The 21,746-nt window shown below is 50.3% G+C and overlaps 3 protein-coding genes and 1 long non-coding RNA gene across 9 annotated transcripts in view; 1 reads left to right on the top strand and 3 right to left on the bottom strand.

Annotated features, from left to right (window-relative positions):
- Window positions 1-954: 954 nt before the first annotated feature.
- On the bottom strand, window positions 955-6,150 carry srsf10a (serine and arginine rich splicing factor 10a). 3 transcript variants are annotated; one of them, XM_086114631.1, is made up of 6 exons: window positions 5,939-6,150; window positions 4,225-4,329; window positions 3,467-3,570; window positions 2,558-2,720; window positions 2,405-2,455; window positions 955-1,965 (listed from the first exon to the last, which is right to left on the bottom strand). In XM_086114631.1, the coding sequence occupies exons 1-6, from the start codon at window positions 6,001-6,003 to the stop codon at window positions 1,689-1,691; spliced, it is 765 nt and encodes a 254-aa protein (XP_085970757.1). In that variant the 5' UTR covers window positions 6,004-6,150; the 3' UTR covers window positions 955-1,688. The 3 variants fall into 3 exon arrangements, with proteins under 3 accessions (XP_085970757.1, XP_085970758.1, XP_085970759.1); XM_086114632.1 differs by lacking the exons at window positions 4,225-4,329; window positions 5,939-6,150 and adding an exon at window positions 3,864-3,891 and having other exon boundaries at window positions 3,467-3,562; XM_086114633.1 differs by lacking the exons at window positions 4,225-4,329; window positions 5,939-6,150 and adding an exon at window positions 3,825-3,843 and having other exon boundaries at window positions 3,467-3,562.
- Window positions 5,562-15,325, top strand: LOC147204398 (uncharacterized). Of its 3 annotated transcripts, XR_015101288.1 has the most exons (6): window positions 5,562-5,855; window positions 8,268-8,388; window positions 9,490-12,090; window positions 12,522-13,133; window positions 13,267-13,309; window positions 13,393-15,325. It is a non-coding gene; the product is annotated as an uncharacterized LOC147204398 (long non-coding RNA). The 3 variants fall into 3 exon arrangements; XR_015101286.1 differs by having other exon boundaries at window positions 8,268-12,090; XR_015101287.1 differs by lacking the exons at window positions 5,562-5,855; window positions 8,268-8,388 and adding an exon at window positions 9,197-9,340.
- On the bottom strand, window positions 6,261-7,389 carry fabp10a (fatty acid binding protein 10a, liver basic). Its single transcript, XM_086114634.1, has 4 exons — window positions 7,221-7,389; window positions 6,943-7,115; window positions 6,441-6,530; window positions 6,261-6,357 (listed from the first exon to the last, which is right to left on the bottom strand). Exons 1-4 carry the CDS (start codon window positions 7,285-7,287, stop codon window positions 6,307-6,309), a joined length of 381 nt encoding a protein of 126 aa, XP_085970760.1. The 5' UTR covers window positions 7,288-7,389; the 3' UTR covers window positions 6,261-6,306.
- The window catches only part of myom3 (myomesin 3), a 28,558-nt gene continuing 14,638 nt past the window's right edge, over window positions 7,827-21,746 (bottom strand). The window contains exons 15-37 of one of the 2 annotated variants that reach the window (XM_086114630.1): window positions 21,014-21,197; window positions 20,553-20,727; window positions 20,335-20,456; window positions 19,033-19,220; window positions 17,844-17,970; window positions 16,791-16,972; window positions 16,472-16,586; window positions 15,875-16,031; window positions 15,509-15,615; window positions 14,754-14,798; window positions 14,518-14,654; window positions 12,637-12,781; window positions 11,822-11,881; window positions 11,656-11,723; window positions 11,205-11,315; window positions 11,039-11,126; window positions 10,911-10,949; window positions 10,687-10,792; window positions 9,840-10,003; window positions 9,723-9,759; window positions 9,622-9,644; window positions 9,353-9,408; window positions 7,827-9,277 (exon numbers count right to left, since the gene is read on the bottom strand). In XM_086114630.1, the coding sequence (XP_085970756.1) occupies window positions 9,005-9,277; window positions 9,353-9,408; window positions 9,622-9,644; window positions 9,723-9,759; window positions 9,840-10,003; window positions 10,687-10,792; window positions 10,911-10,949; window positions 11,039-11,126; window positions 11,205-11,315; window positions 11,656-11,723; window positions 11,822-11,881; window positions 12,637-12,781; window positions 14,518-14,654; window positions 14,754-14,798; window positions 15,509-15,615; window positions 15,875-16,031; window positions 16,472-16,586; window positions 16,791-16,972; window positions 17,844-17,970; window positions 19,033-19,220; window positions 20,335-20,456; window positions 20,553-20,727; window positions 21,014-21,197 (2,709 nt within the window). In that variant the 3' untranslated portion in view covers window positions 7,827-9,004. Of the gene's footprint in view, window positions 9,278-9,352; window positions 9,409-9,621; window positions 9,645-9,722; window positions 9,760-9,839; window positions 10,004-10,686; window positions 10,793-10,910; window positions 10,950-11,038; window positions 11,127-11,204; window positions 11,316-11,655; window positions 11,724-11,821; window positions 11,882-12,636; window positions 12,782-14,517; window positions 14,799-15,508; window positions 15,616-15,874; window positions 16,032-16,471; window positions 16,587-16,790; window positions 16,973-17,843; window positions 17,971-19,032; window positions 19,221-20,334; window positions 20,457-20,552; window positions 20,728-21,013; window positions 21,198-21,746 lie in introns of both variants that reach the window. The other variant, XM_086114629.1, reaches the window with a different exon arrangement.

The raw sequence follows: 21,746 nt of genomic DNA, 5'->3' as shown, positions 1-21,746 counted from the left end.
AAACGAATATAATGCTCAAATATAAAATGAAAAGAATAATTTAACACAAGCTTACACTAATAATGCATTCAAACTAATCAACATTATCTCAGGAGCACAATATTTTTAAAAAAACTAACCAGCAAAACAAAAATATATAAAATAATTAGTGCTTTTTTTTTTAAAAATCAAAGATGATGTCTGGATTAATGGCTACAATTAGCACGTTTTGCAATGCACAGCTTTTCGAAGCGAGGTTTGAAGCAGGACACAGCAACTCTCGGCTCCTGCTCAATGTGTAACCGGGACCTGTATTTTAGTTTACTGAAGTAGCAGTCACAAAGCGGCATGATTGTTGGCAATATTCGGCACGTTTGCGCTGAAAAAAACTCAAGCAGCTTATTAGCGTGATTGGGGTAAGTGACGCCTTAATTTATTTGGTTTCATGCTGTCCGCTACCAAAAGTTTTAGACACAGTAAGCACATCGATCTTTCCTCGTCTGCTACCGCAGTCGCTTGGAAGCCAAGCGCTACATACGCCTCGTCATATTTCCTCCCTGAGAATGTTCCCTGCGCAAACTCTGCCTAAGAGCGCTACTGCCCCCTAACGTAGTGGAGATGCAACTGCACGTGATTTTAGGACAGTTAAAAAAATAAAAATGCATGTTCCCCGAGGTCAAACGCGCCCCCCCCCCCCACTATTTGAAAAACACAGTCTTAACGGGACAGAGGCGAATTCTTGAACGACCACAGGTAAGTCCAGCCACTGTACAAACAAGTGGCCGTCAGCTCGTTTGTCGCAAGCCACTTTGGAGTTGAGTCTTTCCTCGGAGGGCCGTTACCACACTGAAACCGAATAAACGTTTTGATCGTCACATCGTATTATTTATTACTTGGACACTTAAAAATGGATTCTACTATTGGAATCAGTCAACTGTAATAGTTTGAGTGAGTGTAAACAGGGTAACAAAATGATTGCAAAATCTCAACGTTATTTATTACACATGACAATGACATTTCGGTGCAGATTTTAGAAAGGATCTCGCAAGTTCACACACAGAATTTGCTTTCGCGGGCCACAGAAAACGATGTGTCGGGCTGGATCCGGCCTTGAGTTTGACACCTGTGCTCGAAGCAGTTGCCTCAGTGTTGTCGTGAGGAACAATACAGGAGAACCCAAAAATGACAATAGTTTCTTCTTTTCAAGTCTAAAAAAACGCGAGCATGTTATGCGGCTCAAACTTGCCTTTCCTGGCAAATTTTAAAGTCACATTCATGTGACGTTCAAGAAGGAACGTCCTGTCCCAATACTCGGCAGGAAGAGATATAGTGATACTGCCGCCCTGGTGGTGTTTTGATGGTACTGCTGGGATTGAGCATCGTGCACTCTTGTGTCGTATTCAGCAACAAGATGCTTTGCGATGTTGACCGAACTGCTATCAACTAATAGAACTGCCAGTGATGACCAACAAAACAAAGGGCCTCGTGAGATTTGCCGAAATCGAAATGACTTTTGCCCACAAAATGATTTGGACATGGGAGAGTCCAGTGTAGGTCCTGGGCCATCCTATCGATCCAACGCATGGGGCTCTGGTAATCTACTTGGAAAAGTGTAAGACCTCATCAAAACATACGCCACTCGACATAAAACGCAGATAAACAAAATGTGTTCCTAAAGAGGGTAAAGTAGTGTTCAAGTGAACCGCTGCTCAGCGCCCCCCGGACTTGTACTCTGCCCAAGAGCGGGAACGTGATCGCGAGCGGGACACGGAGCGGGACAGGGAGCGCGACGGGGAGCGGCCAAATGAGCGCTTGTGGGAACCGGGAGCCAGCTGGAATTCCTCTTCCTGGGCGGCGGGGCTGTGCGTCCGAGATCGGCTCTTTCGGCCCTTGGGCCTGGGGCGGGAGGGCGAGCGGGACGCCGAGCGGTTCCTGGAGCCGGCCTCGCGCTGGGTCCTGTGGCGCTCGTGTTGGCCGCTTCTGCGCCTGATTAAAAAGACACAGGACTCTTGCATTGGGACTGCTCAGCATAGATCCACTTGATGGCTTCAGCCTCATTTTGGGCCAGCCCAGCTTTTAAAAGCGCATGCTCCTGACCTCTCAAACCTAATCATATCGCTTTGAATCGTTTATCTTTCAAATGTGCTACCATATATGGAGATCCATTTGTCTTTTTTTTTTTTTTTTTTTGAGGGACGCACCTTCAAGTCCAAAGTTGCCTCGAGCAATTGTGCCATGCTAAAGCTGATGACCTTTGCTGTTAAACACACTTTGGGTGGGTGCGATGTCATGATTAACGAGGTTTCTATATTTTGATTTGAGCACAGATAGAGACCACATTAAAGAACAATGTCATGTTTCCAACAAGGAACTCCTGATGCACAAACGCAATCGATGCGTTGTTTCGTCCGATCAAAGAACGTACCCATCATTTTCGCGGCTTCTGCTGCGTCGGTGTCGGCCGTAGGAGCGCGAGCTGGAGCAGGAAAGGAGAAACAACCGTCACCGGGGGCGAAATGAAGAGCAAACGGTTTGAATGTGTCTCATCCACTTCAGCCGAAGAGCGTGAAGGACCTACTCTCTGGGGCTGTACGACCTCCGCGGCCGCCGGTCGTACGAGGGGCTGCGCGAACGGCGGCGCTCGTAGCTACGACTGCGGGATCGGCGGCGCCGGTCTTCGTCGTCGTAGCGCGAGAAACTGCGGGGGGAATGGCGCTCCTTGGACTTCATCTGGTTGGGAGCTTTCGGGGGACAACGGAACAGGATTAGCAACATTGAAGTGGCCCGTCGAGTACTGCGCGGACTCCAACTCGATGGCGAGCTAGCAAAAGTTCAGCGGTTCGATGCGACCGCAAGCCGAGTCGCTTTTGAAAATGTCTCCATTTTGAAAAAAACAAGCCGCAGAGTTATTCCTTTGATGTTTGCTGAAGTGCTCAGGATGCGGCTATCGAGCAGAATGAACTCCATTCGTTTGGGCGCCACTCGCCTGCCCACCTCAAAATGCAATTTGACCTCAATGAGGGGCGGCTGGGAACGGCTGCGGCACGCCCGAGACCCTCGTGATGATTGTTTTTGTTGTTGTTGTTCATTGAACATAAAACATATACAGTAATAATTTGACAGAAAATAAGGTAGATAAAATAGTAAAAAGAAAGAAATCAGTCTTCATTCAACACAGTTATTATGTTCAAGGGAGTAGGAAGAAGTAAAAAAACGGATCTAGTCCTACCGCGTTATGTGTTTACATCTAATAAATCATTTTTATGGAGGGGTTCAGATCACGGATGGATGGATTTACACGAGTGTCAAAATCCAACGGAAAAGCAACATGCCTGCTACTCTGAAGCCCGCTGAACTATCCTCCAAACTTTTCTGTCAATTTAGTGGAGGCACATTCCGACAAAATCTTGACTTTTATGGGACTCCTCTGAATATTTTTATCTTTACATGTATATATATTATATATATATATAAAAAAGGTTCTTACTCTTGCGGTCACCCTGGGCAAACTGGATCTCAATCTGGCGCCCGCACACCCACTTGTGGTCCAGGTTGTGGAGGGCGTCTTCGGCATCTCGAACATCTTCAAACGTGCCAATGCGGTTAAGGTTTTGATTGTCGGACACAAGACAGCAGACGCACGCACAGACAAGCCAACAAATGGACTCGTCTTTCCAAGCACGCAGACCTGCGTGAAGTTTTCATTTGTACACATTCACTTGGAGATCAGTGCTGGCACAGCATAAATATAACCGAGCACAACGCAAGACCCCGAAGGGTCTTGCGATTGACGACTGTGTGGACAAGACAGATAAATAAATAGTGATCAGATTTGAAGAGGATACATAAAGGGAAAAAAAAAAAAAAAATCTTGTCTTCTTTACCTTTTAACTTTGAACTTGAGCTTGCTCTTTATTGCCTTGGCGGAGGAGCGCTTGTCTTTGCCCAATAAACACTTTTCGCCCGCTTTGGCCCATAAAATGGAGGCGCTCCCTTTGGCAGACAAAATGGCCGCTCTCTCTCTCTCTTGCACGCGCTCCTCTTTGCATCTTGATGCTTTTGCTGTGTGAGTTTTTTTTTAAAAGCGCTTGATCTTTGGCTACTCTACCTGGTAACTTTTCTGTGTGTAGCGGTAGTGGGGGAGGGCGGGCTCTCCAGAACTGTATCTTTACCATTCTGAGGTAACAACAGAAGAGATAGTAGTTACAAATGGGACACAAAAAGGAGAAGAAAAAGAAAGGATATTGAATGTAAGCAAATCCTCTTGGCCGCCGCGTATAGAAGTCAAGTGGAATGTAGACGTCTACAATAGGCCCGTAACGACCAAACTCACGCCGCAAATCTTCTGGCCTAAAGTGTCGTGAAATAATGAAATGAGCACATTTTTATCTTTTTTTTTTTTTTTTTTTTTTTTTTTACATGAGTCCACCCGAGATAGCGCTCACTGTGTGAACGTGCACAAGCGGTCCGACTGTACACAGTGGAAGTTATTTTGGTTCATTGTTTGGATAAAAACTTCAAATGAAGAAAAACATGCAATAAGAAACAAAAAAATCTCACAGGCCCAGAGCTGAATAAAAGCTGATGACAAAAAGCTGCAAATGGCCGCAGTTCGGAAGATTTTCTCGCTCCCAAAAACACACGGTTCAAGTTCAAAGAAATATTCCTGTGATGTCATTTTTATTCATTCGGGTCTGTTCCGTAGATAAACGTATAATTTGCCCCACCGGAGGTCAAGAACAGACATTAAGCTTGACAAGAATTAATAAACTGTCCTCCATGTCCAAAACGCAGCAGTTTGCACGATTCTCAATAAACAGTCAATAACAATCTTGTCCATAAGAACCAAGTAATTATATATATATATTTAAAATGATCATCTTTGCATATGAATGTGATATCACGTATCAAATAGAATTCATCCCATCGTTCAACATGTAAAATCTAGAAATGTTCAAATATTCTAATGAACATATTTTAGCATTTAAATTATGGTTGTTTGTCATTCAGCTTAGTGCCTTACTATCGGGGGTCACTGAGGCAAGTTATTCACATGTATACAGTGTAAAAACAAATAGGCAGCCAGTATGGAGGTTATTAAAATAACCCATCTATTTTGAACATTTTGATTACATATCATCACCTAATTATGAAACGTGCAACTATTCCATAGCTTTTGGTATAGTTAGACAAAAATTAAAAAGCAAAAGATGTACACAATATTTAGGGAATCAACCGCTTAAGTGTTAACGCAGAATTAAGCGTGCGTTTTATGCAGATTACAATCAATAACATGAAACATGATTGAGTACATTATGGAGGTTATTTGAGTAGCTTAAAGCAGCTTCCACTTTTTAAGTATGTAAATAATTACGCAATTTAGTTCTAAATTCGTTTAAATGGCTTACATTTGTAGTTTTGAAAGTCGTAATAAATAAACATATGCGTTAAATAAATAAACGTCTAAAAAAAAAACTACACAAACGCTTCGGGCGACATTCCAGTTTAATCAAGATGGCGGCGACTGAGTTTGAAAGAATACGTCACACGGCACCCGGATGTTCAACTTCCCCAACATCTCCATCGGCCACCGTTTGTATTTTTTGCCTGGTGACGGCGTTCATTTTTTTTTTGGTTGCTGTGCTAGTGTTACTGACAGTTTTGTAGTGTAACGTTTTTAAATGTTTCAGCTCCACTGCAAGGCTAAAAGAGCAACTCGTTCGCGTAACGGACGTTACTAAATTACCTTCTAAATAAAACAATGGCGTATTTTTTCTCTCCTCGAACCACCAATTCGTCGGCAAAGCAGCCGACATTTGCTCGGAACGTCAAGCACATTACTAGGCTCGGGCTGTCAACGTCCAGCAACGACGTCGGTGAGTCTGTTTTTGTTGTTGTTTTTTTTTTTGGAGAGGTTGGGCTGTAGGTAACTAGCATAGGGTTAGCTGTGCGGACTTACCTGGACTCCTCTGAGATATTCCGGACAAAGAGAGAGGAGTTTGGGGGTCGCAGATACCTCGCCATTTGTGACGACGAGTTGCTAGCTAGCCGCAGGGGTGTGTATGTTTGTTTTAAACAATCCCCGTTAATTAAGGCGAAGCCCGACCGTCGGCTCTAATAGTAAAGGCTCGGAAGGTATGGTGTGACCACAATGCGCATGCTCGTCCTCTTCGGCGCAGTTTGTGCGCTTGCTCAGTGCGAAATCTCCGCGGTCAAGTGTGATGCGTTCAGGGTTCGTAATTTAAAAAAACGAAAGATTAAACCAATGAAGACCGACACTGTTTTCGATTTAAATAGAAATTTATTTCTAAATTCGCTTTCCAATTTTCACATTCTCTTGCTCTTCCTGACGAGAGTTACGGAGCCCATGCTCAAGGTCTGAAACGAGAGAAAATAGAAAAATATAACGATGGAGATATACAACACGACACATCTAACTACGTTTTGCGAGTGATGGATACTTCGATCATTTCGCCTCCTTTGATCTCTTGGATGTGGCAGAACTTGCCGGTGTTGCAGACCAGCTTGCCGCCCTCCATGTTGACAACGCACTGGGGGCGTCACAAAATATGCATAAACTACTCCATATGTAAAATACAGTTGCACACCACTGAAAACTACAACTGCAATGAGAGAACGAGAGGCATGACTAGATTTTGTACTTGTTCCTAGTTCCTTTGAACATGTAAACCGAGATGAACTGACACCTATTGATCATTTTTCTTTCTTCCAATGTATCTGTTCAAGAAAGTAATCCATACAAATTAAAATAGGATGGTGACATTTTATAAATGACCACACTTTCATTTGATTTGCTCATAAAATGCCCCCTAACGCTTCCCCAAATACGTTCCATGCCTTTGCAATACTGCAGGTGGAATCCAGCTACGTTTCATTGCATAAACAACCCCCCCCCCCCCCCCCCCAAAAGAAACCCCTGGCTTTTTGTCAGAAGCGCTTCACCTTGAGCTTCTTGCCGTCCATGGTGGTGATGTCAGCCTCCTTGCCGATAGTAAAGGAATTGGTCACGGTCTTCCCGGGGGTCTTGGAGGTCACCACGAAGTCGCTGCCCTTCTGCGTGATCTCCGTCACCGGCTTGATGTCCTTGGCCATCTTGATGACATCATCTGGGAGTTCTGATGAGCAAAAGAGCAGCAGCAACAACAAGCCCACATCTTATTCATTGCCGTATCAAGACAGGACCGCCCCCCCCCCCCCCCCCCCAAGTTCTTTTGGCTCACCCATGGCCCTGAGAAAGGCCTCATAGTTCTCCTGGGCGTAAACCTGCCACGTGCCGTTGAAGTCCATGTTGACCAAAAGGAGGCTGAGACGGGCTTTGACGGGGGTGGTGAAGCTCAACCGTGTGGGGGAGAGTCTGCTTCAGCGTGATCGCTTTTATACTCCGCTGGCGAGGCGTTTAATTAGTAACCGCATCGGACGTTAGTTGAACAACCCCGAGTTCACTTGCTACTTTTGGGATCAAGAGGTTCTGATTCATGAAACATGGAGCAGCGGGAAGTAACCACGTACAAATACACGGTTACTGTTCTCAGACAGATATGTCAGGTGTCTGTATTTTTCTGATGTCGTTTTAGTTTTGCTCCGTCTTGCTCTGTCTTTTCTACTCGTTGAGTCGGCAAATGTGGATCATTGCTTAAAAAAAAAAAAGGGGCAGGTTTTTTTTCTTCCCCGAGTTACCAAAATGAGTATGTGCAGATATAATTGACAGTAAAAATGCAATTTTTGTCATGCACTTTTGGACTCAAGTACATTTCTGTCTGTGCTTTTGTGCCGTTGAGCACAGGAGTTGAATCCGTACGTCGACTTAAGAACAGAATGTGCGTACATTTGATGATATGAAACTTTGATTTAATGAGAAGCACAAGGCACACACTACGGGCAACGCACGCAAAAGCATTTTCTTTCCAAACCAATCCGTACGTAGCCATCTGTCCGGACATGGCTTTTGCACAAAGAAAGAAACACTTCCCGTTTACCATAAACACGCGGCACGATCTCAGCTCATCGACACTTTTTTGTTCCACCTACTGAGGCCCGTGAACAGTCTCGCATACATGACGATGTGTGCGGCGGCCATGGTTTTCCCAGCGATGTGCATTCCAGGAGACTGCAACTTGGTGTCATCCACCCGTATGACCTTTTTGTTCCGGTCAGCCATTTTCATGTCCTATTGTTTAATGTTACTGGAATCAAAGCAAAAGTGCTTTGAATAAGCAAACTGATAAGCGTCTTCATCAATTCTATCCGTTGATGGATGTTCTCGACAGGTGCGGGACATCCAACTGCTGAGCCCATGTGCTCATGCTCATCAAAACAGCAGCGGCTGCCAAGACGCATCATGTGGAGACTGGCGAGCAGCCGAGGGCACGCGACGCCTCTTGGCCAAAGGTGAGCTGAAATAGGCTCCAGTCGGTAAGATTTGACGCAAGCCAAATGAAGTTATGAAAAGAAAAAAAAAAAAGAAACGCGGATGGATGCGTGGGTGAATGAATTTTAAAAAAATGCATCCTAGCACTCAGAGCAGGCCTCTCCCACTTCAGCAGTTGCGTAAATAAAGGCCGCTCTTTGCGGAAACGCACGATTTGGGCTTGGCTTCGGACACGTCCGCAACCTTTCCTCTCTCTGCGGTGCCGTTGAACCTCCTCACGTGACTCCGGAGGCCCACCGGTGGGTGTCAACGACCCCGTGGACTGTTTGCACTTTGAGAGTGCAAACTGGCTCCTTTGGCTTGTGCATTTTGTTCCCTCCCTGTACCCGATGCGGACCCAAACCGTGGCCTTAAAACGACGGGACGTCCCGAACCGGGATTTTAGATCGACCGCCCATCAATCGTCAGCCTCCGTGAACCAGGAAGTAGCTTAAACGCGCGATACTCTCGTATCAAAACAAGACGAATCCATCACGGCACACCACGTGCACTTGGGGCTACACTGCACCAAACAGAATGGAGCCCGGGGGCCGGCGAGCAAAGGCGCGGCCCCACGGGGAGCGGCGCAGGCCGCCTTCACGAGCCCATCTCCACGGCGTCGGCCGGCGGCGCCTCGCCGCGCTTGTACACGCTCACCGTCACCTCCGCCGACTCGGAGCCGCAGCGGTTGCGCACCAGCACGGTGTATTTGCCCGAGTTGTCGGTGCGCACGTCGTTGATGGTGATGGTGCTGCAGCCGCGCTCCCTGGTGATGAAGAACTGGTCTTCGTCGGCGATCTCGCGCTCGTTACGCAGCCAGAAGACGTCCGGTGCGGGGTCGCCCTCGATGAAGCACGTCAGGCACAGAGACTGCCGGCGGGAGAACGTTGTGGAATTTGGAAAGGGACAAAATCACCCAACTGCTGTGGGAAGGCGAGTTGCTACCTTGCCCTCCATGATGGCCACCACATCCGGCAGACCTTTTGTCACTTTGGCCCGATCTGAAACAAACTCAGAACTGAATAAGGTTCATTTTGTCTCTGGCTTTGAATTGATTCACAGATTAGATTTTTTCTTTTTAGGTTGCTATTTACCTGACATGTTTCCACTAAAACATGTCAGGTAAACGACCAACGACAGCGATGCAAGAAGCGAGCAGTTGAGACAAAATCAGTCCGCCGCCCTCGTCGTTTCTTGTAAGTTTTGTCACTCACTTTTCTCAATGACGGCCTCTTGCCTGCACAGATGAAAACAAGACGCGGCATCAGCGAGCAATCACGCGCAGCGCGTCCAAACGAAAGAAGAGACAGCTTACTTCAGTCTCTGCTGCTCCAGCAAGGCATCTGCAAAAGCTGCAAATGAAACATGGGATCTCCTTACAACGAGGCCATCTCAAAGGCGCCGCGGATTTGTGGCTTGCCCCCCCCCCCACCTTGTCCGGACAGGTCCAAGTGACGGCAATGCGTCTCGCCGCCGTCAAACATCTCCAGGGTGTATTTGCCTTTGTCGTTCTCCGTGGGGTTGAAGATGTCCATCCAAACCATGCGCTCGTTGCTGCCCATCCGGATCCTGGACTGGGGTTCCATCCGTTTCCCCCTGCGAGACAAGCAAACATCCGCACGGCCGTTGTCGACGTCGCCTGGGGGCTTTTTGCCGAAAGGAGGGCCCCCCCCCCCCAGACCGGTCGCCATATCAAGCGAGTCCCCTCGTCCGGCGGGCTGTTTTTTTTTGTGGAAGAGTGCACCGTGCGTTCAATGTCTTGCCAGCAGGTGGTGCTGCAGGCTCAGTTTCAAACTTGACGATGACGTTCCCACCCCCATTTGTCTTTGTTCGAGGCACAGCGATGCTGAAAAGATTTGTCTTTGGGCTGTCTGGTTCAGCCAAAACACCGAGGTCATCGAAATGGCTCTTTTCTTTCAAAGCAAAATCGGAGGTTGCTGAATGCAAACACGAATAATGACGGCATACGCTTACGGGATAAAAGTTTTTTAAAAAATGGATTCACGATTAAGTTTGTCGGCAGCTCCCTTTCTCTTTTGAGACTGTCCTTTGGCTGCATTTGACACAAATCATTGCCAGTGTCCATGTACTACGAATTTGGGCAAGAGCTACGCCCCGGGCTAGTCGCCGGTGCATCACAGGGCACACGGAGACAAAGCTCCACTTCGGGCTCCCCTTGGCGCCTTTGGACAGTTTAGTCGTCCAAGAATCGAACGGGCGCGTCTGAACAAAGTCCTGCATGAAGCCGATGCGTGAGGCGGGCAACTGCTCGGCCTTACTTGAAGTCCCAGCTGGTCTTCAGGGCGCTGATGTAATACGTGAGGCAGCAGTAGAGCCTGAAACCTTCTGCCGTGCTCTGAACCCTCAGCGGACCCGCTGACAATCCTGCAGAGACGGACGGGGACGGGGGGGGGGGGGGCAGAGCGAGACGGAGGGATCGAGAGAGATGTCGTCGTCACGTCAACACTCGCGGGGTCGGGCCCGCGGCGTGCGACTCGCTCACCGCATTGTTTGCTCAGCTGCCGGAGAAGCTTGTCGTACTCTGTGAAGAAACGGCACGTCTCACTCGTGACGGCCAAAAGCGCCAATCGTGAGCCTGCAAAAAAAACAACCCGCCTTGACTTTCATCACCTTCGTGCTGCAACGCCAAGGTGCTGACGTCCTCTCCTCTGGCGTCCGACACCACCGCTTTGTACGAGCCCGCCTGCTGTTTTTCAATCTGAGGGGACACACGCAGACGCATCTCCGGTAATTAGCCATTCACGAGGGACGCGCGTATCGATGAGCATCGGATGACCTGCGGGACGGTGAGCGCGCCGACCCCGGACCGGGGGTCGTAATCGGCCCGCGGCAGCGCCGCTCCGTCCTTGGACCACTTGAGGGTTGTGTCTTTGCTTGCGTTGGTCACCTGTGAAAGTCACGACATGTCGTGCGCAGTGGATGCAAAAGATTTTGGGACAGTTAAAGTCAAAAACACACCAATTTCTTTCATACTCATTTTTACCGAGATAAAACGCAATTCTTCTCAATTTTGCAACGGGTCAACTTGATCTGACACGAGTGTATTTACAATCACGTGTATGGGATTTTTTGTTTGTTTGTAACCACATCGGTATAAATTTGACAAATGAGTCCTTTGCGTTGCGAATCTATTTGATGAGACCGCCTCTTTTATCGCTCGCGCGAATGACCGTCGCACAACGACGGGCGAAAACGGTGGCGTCGCGGTCATCGGCGCAATCGAGTACCTTGCACTTTATGGTCACTTGGCAATCCTCGTTAACGTCCCACGACAAGAGCTCCTCGAAGTACGGTCCTACGGCAAGACGGGGAGAAGCAAAGCATGACGCCGCTGAAAGGTCACCGGCGCCGCCCATCGGTTCTCGGAATGAGGCGGCGGCGCGGACGTCTCACCGCTCTTTCTCTCGCAGTCACGTCGCTTGGCGTTGGCCAGGGCGAGCAGCTCGCGGAATTCTGCGTCGGGGTAAAAGACGCAGAGGGGGTCAGGCGAGCCGAGGCAGTCCAACTCGCTCGGCTCAAAGAGGAGAGGAACTCGGATGTTTTTTGCCACGTCAACGTGGGGAAGACCTTTCATTTCGGGGCCGTTATGACCATATGAAGACGTCAAGAACATCGCGGAAGCTGACATGCTCCGTTTGCTTTCGAGGGCCACATAAAATGAGGTAGGCGGGACAGATCTGGCCCCCGGGCCCTGAGTTGGGACACCTGCGGCTCAGCTGTTTGCTTTGTTAGTGTCGATTCAACAGTAGCCCTTTTGGAGATATGTGACGTTTCTTGGGGTCGGGTTTCGATTTATCATCAGACATACAGTACGAACGATGTTTTTGGATTACCGTTACGAAAAAGCGTGGGGAGGAGAAAAAAAGAAAATAAGGCATTTGCTTCCACGTAACACATCGGTCATGCATATATGGAGACATTTTTGACTACTGTAATAAGCCAAAAAGGCCTTTGTTTATAACTGTCATCATTTTTACACAATGGAATCACGTCACACTTTGAAATTGTTGTTGTTTTTGAATCCAACTTCGAAAATGCAGACTTGATTTGATTTGACGAAATATGCCGCGACCTATCAAATTTCTGTCCACAGGGCAGCGCCAAGGCGGCTCACGTCTCCGGATTCAAACGACGCTTTGGGCGCCAGCGGGACTGACGCGTGACCGTGAGCGCTTGAATCCGCGGCCTCGATCTGGGCGGTGACTCACTGTGATCCACCAAGACCAAGGTGAACTGGTTCCTGGCACGTCCGTCGCGCAGCTGGGCCGTGTACGTGCCTTCGTCCTCGTGGCTCATGCGATCTATCAGCACCTCCACGAGACCGCCGGCCTTGTCAAAGCGGATCCTGCGACCCTGCGGCGGCGCGGGCGAGACGAGACCCGGTGAGAGCCACTCAACCGCGCGCATTCGGACATATTTGGCAACTCGCGCGGGACGCAAATGGCAAAAACATCATTTGGGCTTTTACGTTCCCGACGTGGAGCGTACGATGGCCGCGGCGCTGACGGACGGCGAGCCCGAGGGCGCTCATCAGCCAAATGGCCTTTTGGATTCGCAAACCTCAGCTGTGATCATTTCGAAACGGCGCGTAATCGGCGCTCCTCAGATGGAACTCGGGGGACGGCGGGCAGATAATGGAGCCGATGCAAATGAGACGCCGGCGCCGCCTGAGCGGCGGCTGCTGCCGACGAGAGAGCTGACGCAAGTAAGCCAGCGAACGGTGACGCCACGTTGCATTTGCGTTTGCCTGCGTCGCCGATGTTGTTCTGCTGCGTTTCGTTGGGAAACTCAAGAATAACTTTTTTTTTTTTTTTTTTTTTTAACCTCCCTCCGCCAAGTATCGATGGCATCTGGGTCAAGCGGAAGAGAAATGGGTTAACAGTAAGTTCCGGTAAAATACGGATTCACCCGGTGCCTTCTCCTCCGCTCTGTGCCAAATCCTCTGTCTGTCTTCCTGCACGCAGGCAGCCCGGCCCCCGCTTTGCATCATCGTTGCCTAGCGACGCGCCAAACTCCAGGCTAGATAGAAGCCGCGCCGCGGGTTTGAAAAATGGACGTGGGCAGCACTTTCTAGGCCACTGGATTGAAGGATTGTCCGAGTTCAGTCCAAGTGTGCCCAGACGGGCTGAAAAAGGGACATGCTGACAACCCAGGGGGTCGGGATGCTCAAGTTCAAAGTCTTCCACGTCCAAATCTTTATGGAATTTCCAGCGTTTTTTAATAGCCTCCAGACGATGCCCGGGTTCAGGCTATGAAGACCGCCCCCACCCTCCCCACCAACGTTCATCGCTGGTCGGGCACATTTCACTTTATGTTTGTCGAAATGCTTTCTTGACTTCTCCTTCCCGATTGACCAAGTGAGGCTCATAAGCGAAGAGATCGATGGAACGAGACTAATTAGCGAAAAGACATTTTCACAACACCGATCGATTTGAAGGAGCAAAAACATTTCTCGTCGCTCTCCTTCGCAGGTTTGTCTTCCCGGGCTGAGTAGCTCGACTTCATTTGACTTTCATCTCAAGAAATGCTGCGGGCAAGCACGGAGGGCAAAGCGGGCTCTCCGCTCGAGAAGCTCGCCCATTTCCTCTCCGGGACTCCCCGCCATGGCGGAGTCCTTTTACGTGGTTTTCATTTGATGGCGCGGTCCCTCGCTGCTAAAAGGAGACTCGATCAAGCTCTCGTTGAGTCAGAGGCTGCGTTGTGTGCCCGCGCGAGGCCGACCTCGTGTCCGTGAAGAGAAATTCAATGCCGGCGTCAAGCTCAATTTTGCCGGCCGACCGACGGCAAGAGAGGTCCGACGTGAATCGATGCCGGTCGCCACGGTGGCGGTGAGACGCGCCGACGAGGCGTCCGCACTTTGTTACTGCTGTTTGTCTGCTCGCTCATCATGTCCTCGTAGCCAAATGACTCATGGGGATGCAGCTGGACTGTTAGCCTGTTGCTCTTAATTATTCATCGTAAAAAAAACAACATACTGCCAATGTCCGTGTGGGAGGGGGGCGGGGGGGGGACGCTGGAAAAGTTCCGACCATTTTTTCCCCCTGACATAGTGTATATATATATTTTTTTTCTCAAGCAACAGCGCTTACCGGAGTGCTGGAGATTTCTTTGTCGTTGAAAACGAGACGCAGCTCGGCATCGTCGCTCAGACTTTCCGTGTGAAGCCACAGACGCGCGCCGCCCGTCTCCGAAACCTCCACATGCCAACCGGACTTGAGTGCGATCACTGCCGAAGGATGACACATTCCCATTTTTTCCCCCCCCCACAATGATGACTGAATTCCTCCTCGTAGAAGGAGTTCAATAATAAGATGAAAAGGCATACGTGGATTTTGGACTTGCTGGCTGAGTTCTTTGAGGCGCTCGAGGTCTGCAAGAGGGACAAGCGGTTCATGAATCTTTGACTTGATTGATCACATTTTGAAAAGTGCACGGAGAGAACATGACGGCTTATTGGCTCGGCGACCCCTGCGAGAAGTTGCCATGCAACAAGATGAAATTGCTCCCGCCGGCGATTGTGAGTCCTGCCTTTGCGGATTTTATGCACAGCATGAAAATGCGGTGGAAACGTCATCTCCATTTTTTTTCCTTTTTTTCATCTGCAAAGCTAACATCAGTCATGTTAAAGTAAAGACAAACAGATTTCGTTTAGCCTGCGTGAAATTTCCAAAGTGGGAGCAGCACCTTGAAACAATTATTTCTCCAAAGTGGGTGCAACCGCTTGAGAAAAAGAAGGAATTCTATTTTATTGCTTCAAATGAACCTTTCAAATTAATTTCAGCCACGCCACAGTCAAAATGTATCGATTTTTAAGTTAGTCTTTGTAAAATTTGCACTTTGAGAATTTTCAAACATAACACAGTGGAAACAAAAAAATAAATTTGAAAGAAAAACTTGTTTTGCTGCACGTCTCCTCAAGCCACCGTCCTCAAAACCGTTTTTACGAAACGTGATGACTCAGAATGGGTTTCCAGTATACGGTGGCGTCTAAAAGAGGCATACAAATGTGTCTGTTGTTTTTCGAAGTGGTAGAGAACATGAAGAGAGACTGTGAACGGTCGCTAGGCTATTTTGCCCAACCTTCGGCAGTGAGGAGGTAGCTGGATGACAGGCTGGGCTCGTCGCTCATCTCCACGGTGTAGAGACCCAGGTCTTGCTCAGAGGGGTCGCCGAAGGTGAGGACGGACCTAGAGGAGACATAAAACGGATTCTTGCATCGAGTGTGCAATCTAAGCCAGAGTAGGAGTTGAGAGCTCCCTCTCACGGGTGCCAATCAAGAGCAGCAGCAGCATTTTGGACCCACTGGAGACGCTTCATGGAGGATCGGCTGACTCCAAAGTCAAGCGCGTGATGGCAATCCGGCCGGCGTCATCATCTCGCATCCTCTTACCCGAGTTGGTGACCCCGTGACATCACAGCCACACAGAGCAGGCAGGCCGCACCCACCTGCCGTCCCTGTTGTCGGCCTGAGCTGTCGCGCCGTCGATGGGCTGGCTGTAGTTTTTGGTCCAGAGACCCTCGTCGCCGTCGGCGACGTGATCGCACGCGAAGGCCAGGTAGATGAAGCCGTCGTCGTCCACGCCCGCCTCAATGTTTGGGCTGTCTGCGCATGGGCGATACCAGCAAGATTGATGTTGTGATGTTTCAAATCAAATGCCACAGGATGGCGCCAAAAGGACCTGCGATGCAGTGACTTGTCTCCACTGCTCGACTTGCTTGTGCATCAGGGAGGAGCTCAGTTTAGCGGAGAAGCAGTTACAAGGGAGTTTATGCCGCATCAAATCGTGTGCCAGCCATTTATTTCTGAGGGTAATTTCGTCAAACGAGTTCCAAATGGTATCAAAGTCTTTTAGGCAGTATATTTCTGCTTTAACAATTCAAATGAAACGTCTTTGTTTTTATCTGATCGCAGGGATTTGGTTGGAGAGGAAGTTTAAAAAAAAAGACTCGGTAATGAATGGATACGGTGTCTCTCGCATTCACAGTCTTGATGTATGGAAATGGCACGTCGGCATGGAGCGGCAGAATGATGCGAGGCCTGACCTGCCGAGGTGAGTGCCACGATTGGCTCCGAAGGGAGGGAGGGGGCTCCCGCTCCCGCCTCATTGACAGCCGACACACGGAAACGGTAGATCTGACCCGCCTGAAGACCCGAAACCTGGTCGTCAGAAGAAAGGGCGTCAAACACTGAGCACCGCTCAAAGTTCTCAGCGTGGTCATCATACAAAAATGTCCTTGAGGATCGGGTGTCCCGGTCACATTCCAGGTTTGGCATATTCGCGATGAGGACTACTTTCTTGGGTTAAACCTACGGAGGACGCGGCAGGTCTCCTCGACGCGTGCCGTGATTGTATCTCCTCACCTTATGATGCGTGTCGGTGACGGGCTGGTCGTTGACGGCAGCCCACTCGTCGGAGCGCTCGCCCCGGCTGATTTCCAGTGAGTAGCCCGTGACGGGGCCGCGACCTTCGTAGAGCGGCGCGGCCCACAGGAGCACCAGCGAGTGGTCCTTCACCTCGCGGACCTCCAAGTCAAAGGGACAACCTGAGAGAGATCGGGCGCTGAGCCAGGCGTGTCGGCGACGACGGCCATCGAGAAGCGCGAAGCTTGCCGCTGCGTTTGCCCAATGATTTGGGGGCCCGCCTGAGCGTTATTCATGCCGCCCAGGGAAGCCCATCGAGCCGCGCTTCCGAAACGGGTGCGCCGCCTCGTTCCGTTTTCAACGTGAATGTCACGCGCGGCTGCGCCATGCAATGCGGGCGGGCCGCGTTTTCTGTGCGATCATCAGACACGGCCCGAGGGCTTTGGTCACGCGGTGGCTTTCATGACGTCGCCACGGCAACTCTCGAAGGCCGAGCCGGGACCTTCCCGCACCTCGAAAGGCGCCGGCGTGATGAAAACAAACACCGTGTGTGCTCGAAGAAGGCCGCATGAAGGCGACGACCTCCACCTTCGCCTCATGACTGCTGTTCCAAAGAAGGGGGAACTATCCGGAAAGGGGGTGGGCTCAATTTCACATTTTCGAGTTAAGCTGGGACACTTTGGCTATTTCAAACGGGAAACATTTGGGTGGGGATTCTCAAGATTCGGGGCTGCACAACCGCTTCATCGATTTGATCAACTCATTCCAGGGTGATAATTTGAGCGCCATCCTTTGCCAATCGGCCCCCGCGTGTTCCGCGTTGAGGTTCACCACTTACACTCACAACTTGGCTCCGACTGAGAGAAGCTCATTTGCGAAAGCAGTGTTGCCAATTTCGTAATTTGCTCACTCTATTAAGCAACGTATCAAATATATGAAGAAATCATTTAAAAGCTCGACAACTTTCATGGGAATCCTATTTTGAAAGGCCCGGTCGGTGCCCATTGCATGTTGGGAAAGCAGCGATTTCACGGTCCCCGTTTCCCGACTCACCAGGTCGCGGCACGGTCCATTCCTCACACAGGAAAGCCTCGCTGGGCTCCGACGGCTCCCCGACGCCAACCACGTTGGCGGCAAACACGCGGAACTGGTACCAAAGCCCGCTGCTCAAGTTGGAAACCTATTCCCCCGCCCCCCCAAAAAAAGAAAAAAAACTCAGTCAGGTAACTAACGAGGGCCAAATCATGACTCGAGTGGAGCGTGCTAATTGTTGACCAAAGCAAAGTGAGCTGGACTTGGCAATGCGGCTGTCTTTTCCGCGCCACGTTTGATTGGATTTGTGGCTCCTGGGTGGCATTTGAGAAGGCATTACCGTTTTTCTCTTGAGACCTTCCCCGGACACTTTTGCTTTGGAAAGAGAGGGGATTGGGCCTTATCGATCGGCACATTGATCTGACTATTCGCAAGCGCTTATGCATGAAGGCTCTTATCGGCTCGGTGAGATGCTCTCGCCTTATTCACAGAGGCGAGAAGATGCTCCCGGAAGGTGGTGGAATAACGCACAAGCCCAACACTAAGCCCTATCCTGAACCTCCCAATCCTTACCCTAAATCCAACTCTTCCCAAAACCAGAATACAACGCTAGCCGCTAACCTTCAACCAACCGTAACCCAGAAACGAAGCCCTCTCCCTAACGTCCAACGCGAAAACTAAACCAAACCCGAACACTCACCCCCAATACTTTCCACTCTGCCGAAAGCTCGCACCTCCCCGTCACCCTCGCCAACGCTGATCTGCGCATCCGACAAAATGCCGCTTAAGTGTTCGATTTACTTGGACGTGTTTGTCGTTTTACACCTGATGGATGAGGCACTTGCGAGAGCCCACTATTCGTAAATGAAGTCATTCAAAACGCCATTTTTCATTTGTCCACATTACAGCTCACCGCTGCATCCTAAAAATCGTAAAATCTCTGTCGAGTTGTCAAAAGTAGGTTCCAAACATTCGAGAAGGCATCCACTCATCGGTCTCCTCGAGACAGGCTAGAGACCGTTCGTGCAGAGATCGCACGGACACGGCTAGTTGCCTCGTGACGTGGCCAAAGCCAACTGGAGTCATTTGAATCAAAAGGTGCAAAAATGCTTTTCTGCAAGACTCATTCGAAATGAAGCAACGCATGGGAGGAAACCCCCCCCCCCCCCCCCCAAAACAAAACATCAAAGAGGCGAGGGAATGGACTGACCGTGGCCTGCCTCTCTTTGATGGCCTTCACGTTGACCTCTCGCCACGCGTCGGTGCCCGCCTCCCGCTCGTCCAGGTAGTATCCCCTCACGGGGGTTCCGCCGTCCCGGCGAGGCCTCCTCCAGCCCAAAACCATCTCTGAGCCCGTGCACATCAGCAACGCCATGGCCGAAGGGGCCGAGGGCACGCCTGCAGCGCGGGAAATAAAGCAGATGACAAATGCCGGCAGGGAAGCCGCGTCCCCCAAAGACTTCCCGTCGGCGTTCGCGTGAGGCTACGTTCAAGTTGAAGGCCATTCATTCTCACGCGGAGCGAAGGGCTGGAAAATGAATCACACGAGCTGACGCGGAGTTACGAGAAAGGCCCGGTGGATCTCAAACGGGCAGATTATCATCGGTCAGGAAACGCCACAGCGGCTGTCATGCAAACAACCTTCCAACCGGGGGGGCGCCTTTGCTTGGCCCGACACTCGGTGGGTCGGTCCACCGTTGAAGTTGGTCAGCCGTAAGGTCGCTTGGTTATTTGGTCAGTCGGTCGGCCGGCTGATTGGCTCGGTCGATCGTTTAGTTGGCAGGGCCGTCAGTCCCAGTGGGTTTGAATGGTTTCTTCTTCGGGCAGCCGATCATTCGTCGAGTCCGTCCATCATTTGGTTAGTTGGGCCGTCATTTGCTCCGTCGGTTGGCTGTTTGATTGATCCATCAGTCCGTTGACTGATTGGTCGGTTGAGGTCAGTCATCTGGTTGGTCCATCGTTTGCTGGTTAGGTGGTGGCCTGGTTTATTCATCGGTCCGTCCATTGACAGATTGATGGGTGAGGCGGTCAATCAATCGATGGGTTTCGTCAGTCCGTCGCTCGACCGGGTTGTCGTCAGTTTGAGCCCGCGGCCAGCTCCGAGCGCATCGCAAGTCAAAGTGTGATGATTCGGTTTAGGGACCACCAGGTGGCACTGTAGGGCTCCCCCGGCAGCCGCGCACCTGTTGGTCATTAGGTAATCAGTGCTTTCAAAGGACTCCCAGCCCGAACACTCGGTGTCGGCTCATTGTTTGCTCTTGCTACTGTCATGTTCTAGTAGTGTTTTGGTTATTGATAGTTTTTGTTTAAGTCATGTTTTTTGTTTGTTACTTTGGATTTAGTTTTCTTGTTTTAAATACAATTGGTCAAGTACACCCTGCTCCTCCCTCCTGCCTGCTTTTTGGGGTCCACCACCACCACGCAACGTGACACAAAGAGATGTCTGTGAAAACACCTGATGGTACCTCAATGGTTGATTTTCACAGCAAGCGCTGAAGCGGAAGGCACTTACGAATGGCGGCTTTGACCAGGATGGGGAGCGACTCGTCCGAGTAGTCGCTCTTTCCCGCTTGACTCACTGACTTCACCCTGAACGCGTACTCCTTACGAGTCCGGAGGCCGTGGACGGTAAACCTGAAAAGGGCAAAAAGAAGAATTGGTTCAAGAAATGTTGATGGAATGGCAAAAGGGGAGGGTGTGTGTGTGGGGGGGCTTTGTGTCCACTGCCACCTGGGGTCGCTGATGGGTTTATTGTTGATGACCTTCCAGTCCTCTTGACCTTTTTCCCTACAGTACAGGTAATATCCCAGGACGCCTTCTTTGTCTTTGGGTTCTTGCCACTGAAGCGACACCGAGGAGTCTGTGTCGCGGAAGGCCAGGATGGAGGAAGGCGCAGCGGGGGCACCTAGGACAAAGCGCAACATTCCCATCAACCGCTGACCTTGCACAAGCACATTTCTTCCTACTTGGCTGGTCTGTCTGCTTTTGATTCGGACGGTCGGTCGGTCGGTCGGCTGTTGACAGCGCCGCTTGGATGAGTTGGTTTGTCCAATGGGGTTGTTTGGTTATCTAGTCGGTCATTTGGTTGGTTAGGCAGTCAGCTACTTGGTTGGTTGAATGGCTTATGGGTCGATCGAGTGGTTCGTCGGTTGTTTGCTCGGACACACACACGCACACGCACGCTTCCTTACTTTGCGGTTTTCCCAGGCAGATGGGACCGCTGGGCTCCGACGGCTCACCGACACCGTACTTGTTGACGGCTCGCACTCTGAAGTGGTACCGCGTTCCCTCGAGCAGGTCAAAGACAGGAAACCTGGGAGAGTTGACCTCAGCATCCCGACTGGCCATTTCCCAGCCGCTCTTCCCCTCTTGCGACTAAAAGCGAGCCCAAGACACGAGTCAGACCACTTCCTAACGGCCTCCGTCTTTGTTCAGCAGCTTCCCGATGCCAAAGTATGACAACTCCTTCCAGAGTAATGCCGTCGAGATCCACGGCCGAGCATTTCACGCACCTCGGCCGGAAACGGAAACGGATTCAAGATTCAAGGAGCTATGTGCGGATGCGGGCAAGGAGATGCAAAAGAACTGGCGGCGCCTCGACAGAGAGAGAGAGAGAAACTCCACGAGAGCAACATCGAGACCACTTTGCCAGCCTGCCATAAACCTTCTGGGCGGATGGCGTGGGAGCTGCGTGGGGATGCTTCAAGGTAATCGCGGGTGACGGCGCGCCTGCCCTGGACCTTAAATCCTGCGGCAAAGCATTCACACTCCCAAGTTCACATCTCCGAGGGCGGGGCTCACCAAAAAGGTGCCTACGGGCAACAGGTAGCCCCCGCTCAACCCCCATGTTGAGAATTATGAGGAGAACTTATGTAGATAGGTCAGTGTTTGCACATCAGCGAATGGCATCAAAAAATACCCGGG

The sequence above is a fragment of the Hippocampus guttulatus genome, chromosome 6 (genome assembly GCF_054856545.1).
Source record: "Hippocampus guttulatus isolate MCC_2025c chromosome 6, RoL_Hgut_1.0, whole genome shotgun sequence".
Lineage (NCBI taxonomy): Eukaryota > Metazoa > Chordata > Actinopteri > Syngnathiformes > Syngnathidae > Hippocampus > Hippocampus guttulatus.
The sequence above is the reverse complement of the archived record's forward strand: the minus strand, read 5'-3'. Positions and strand labels throughout refer to the sequence as shown.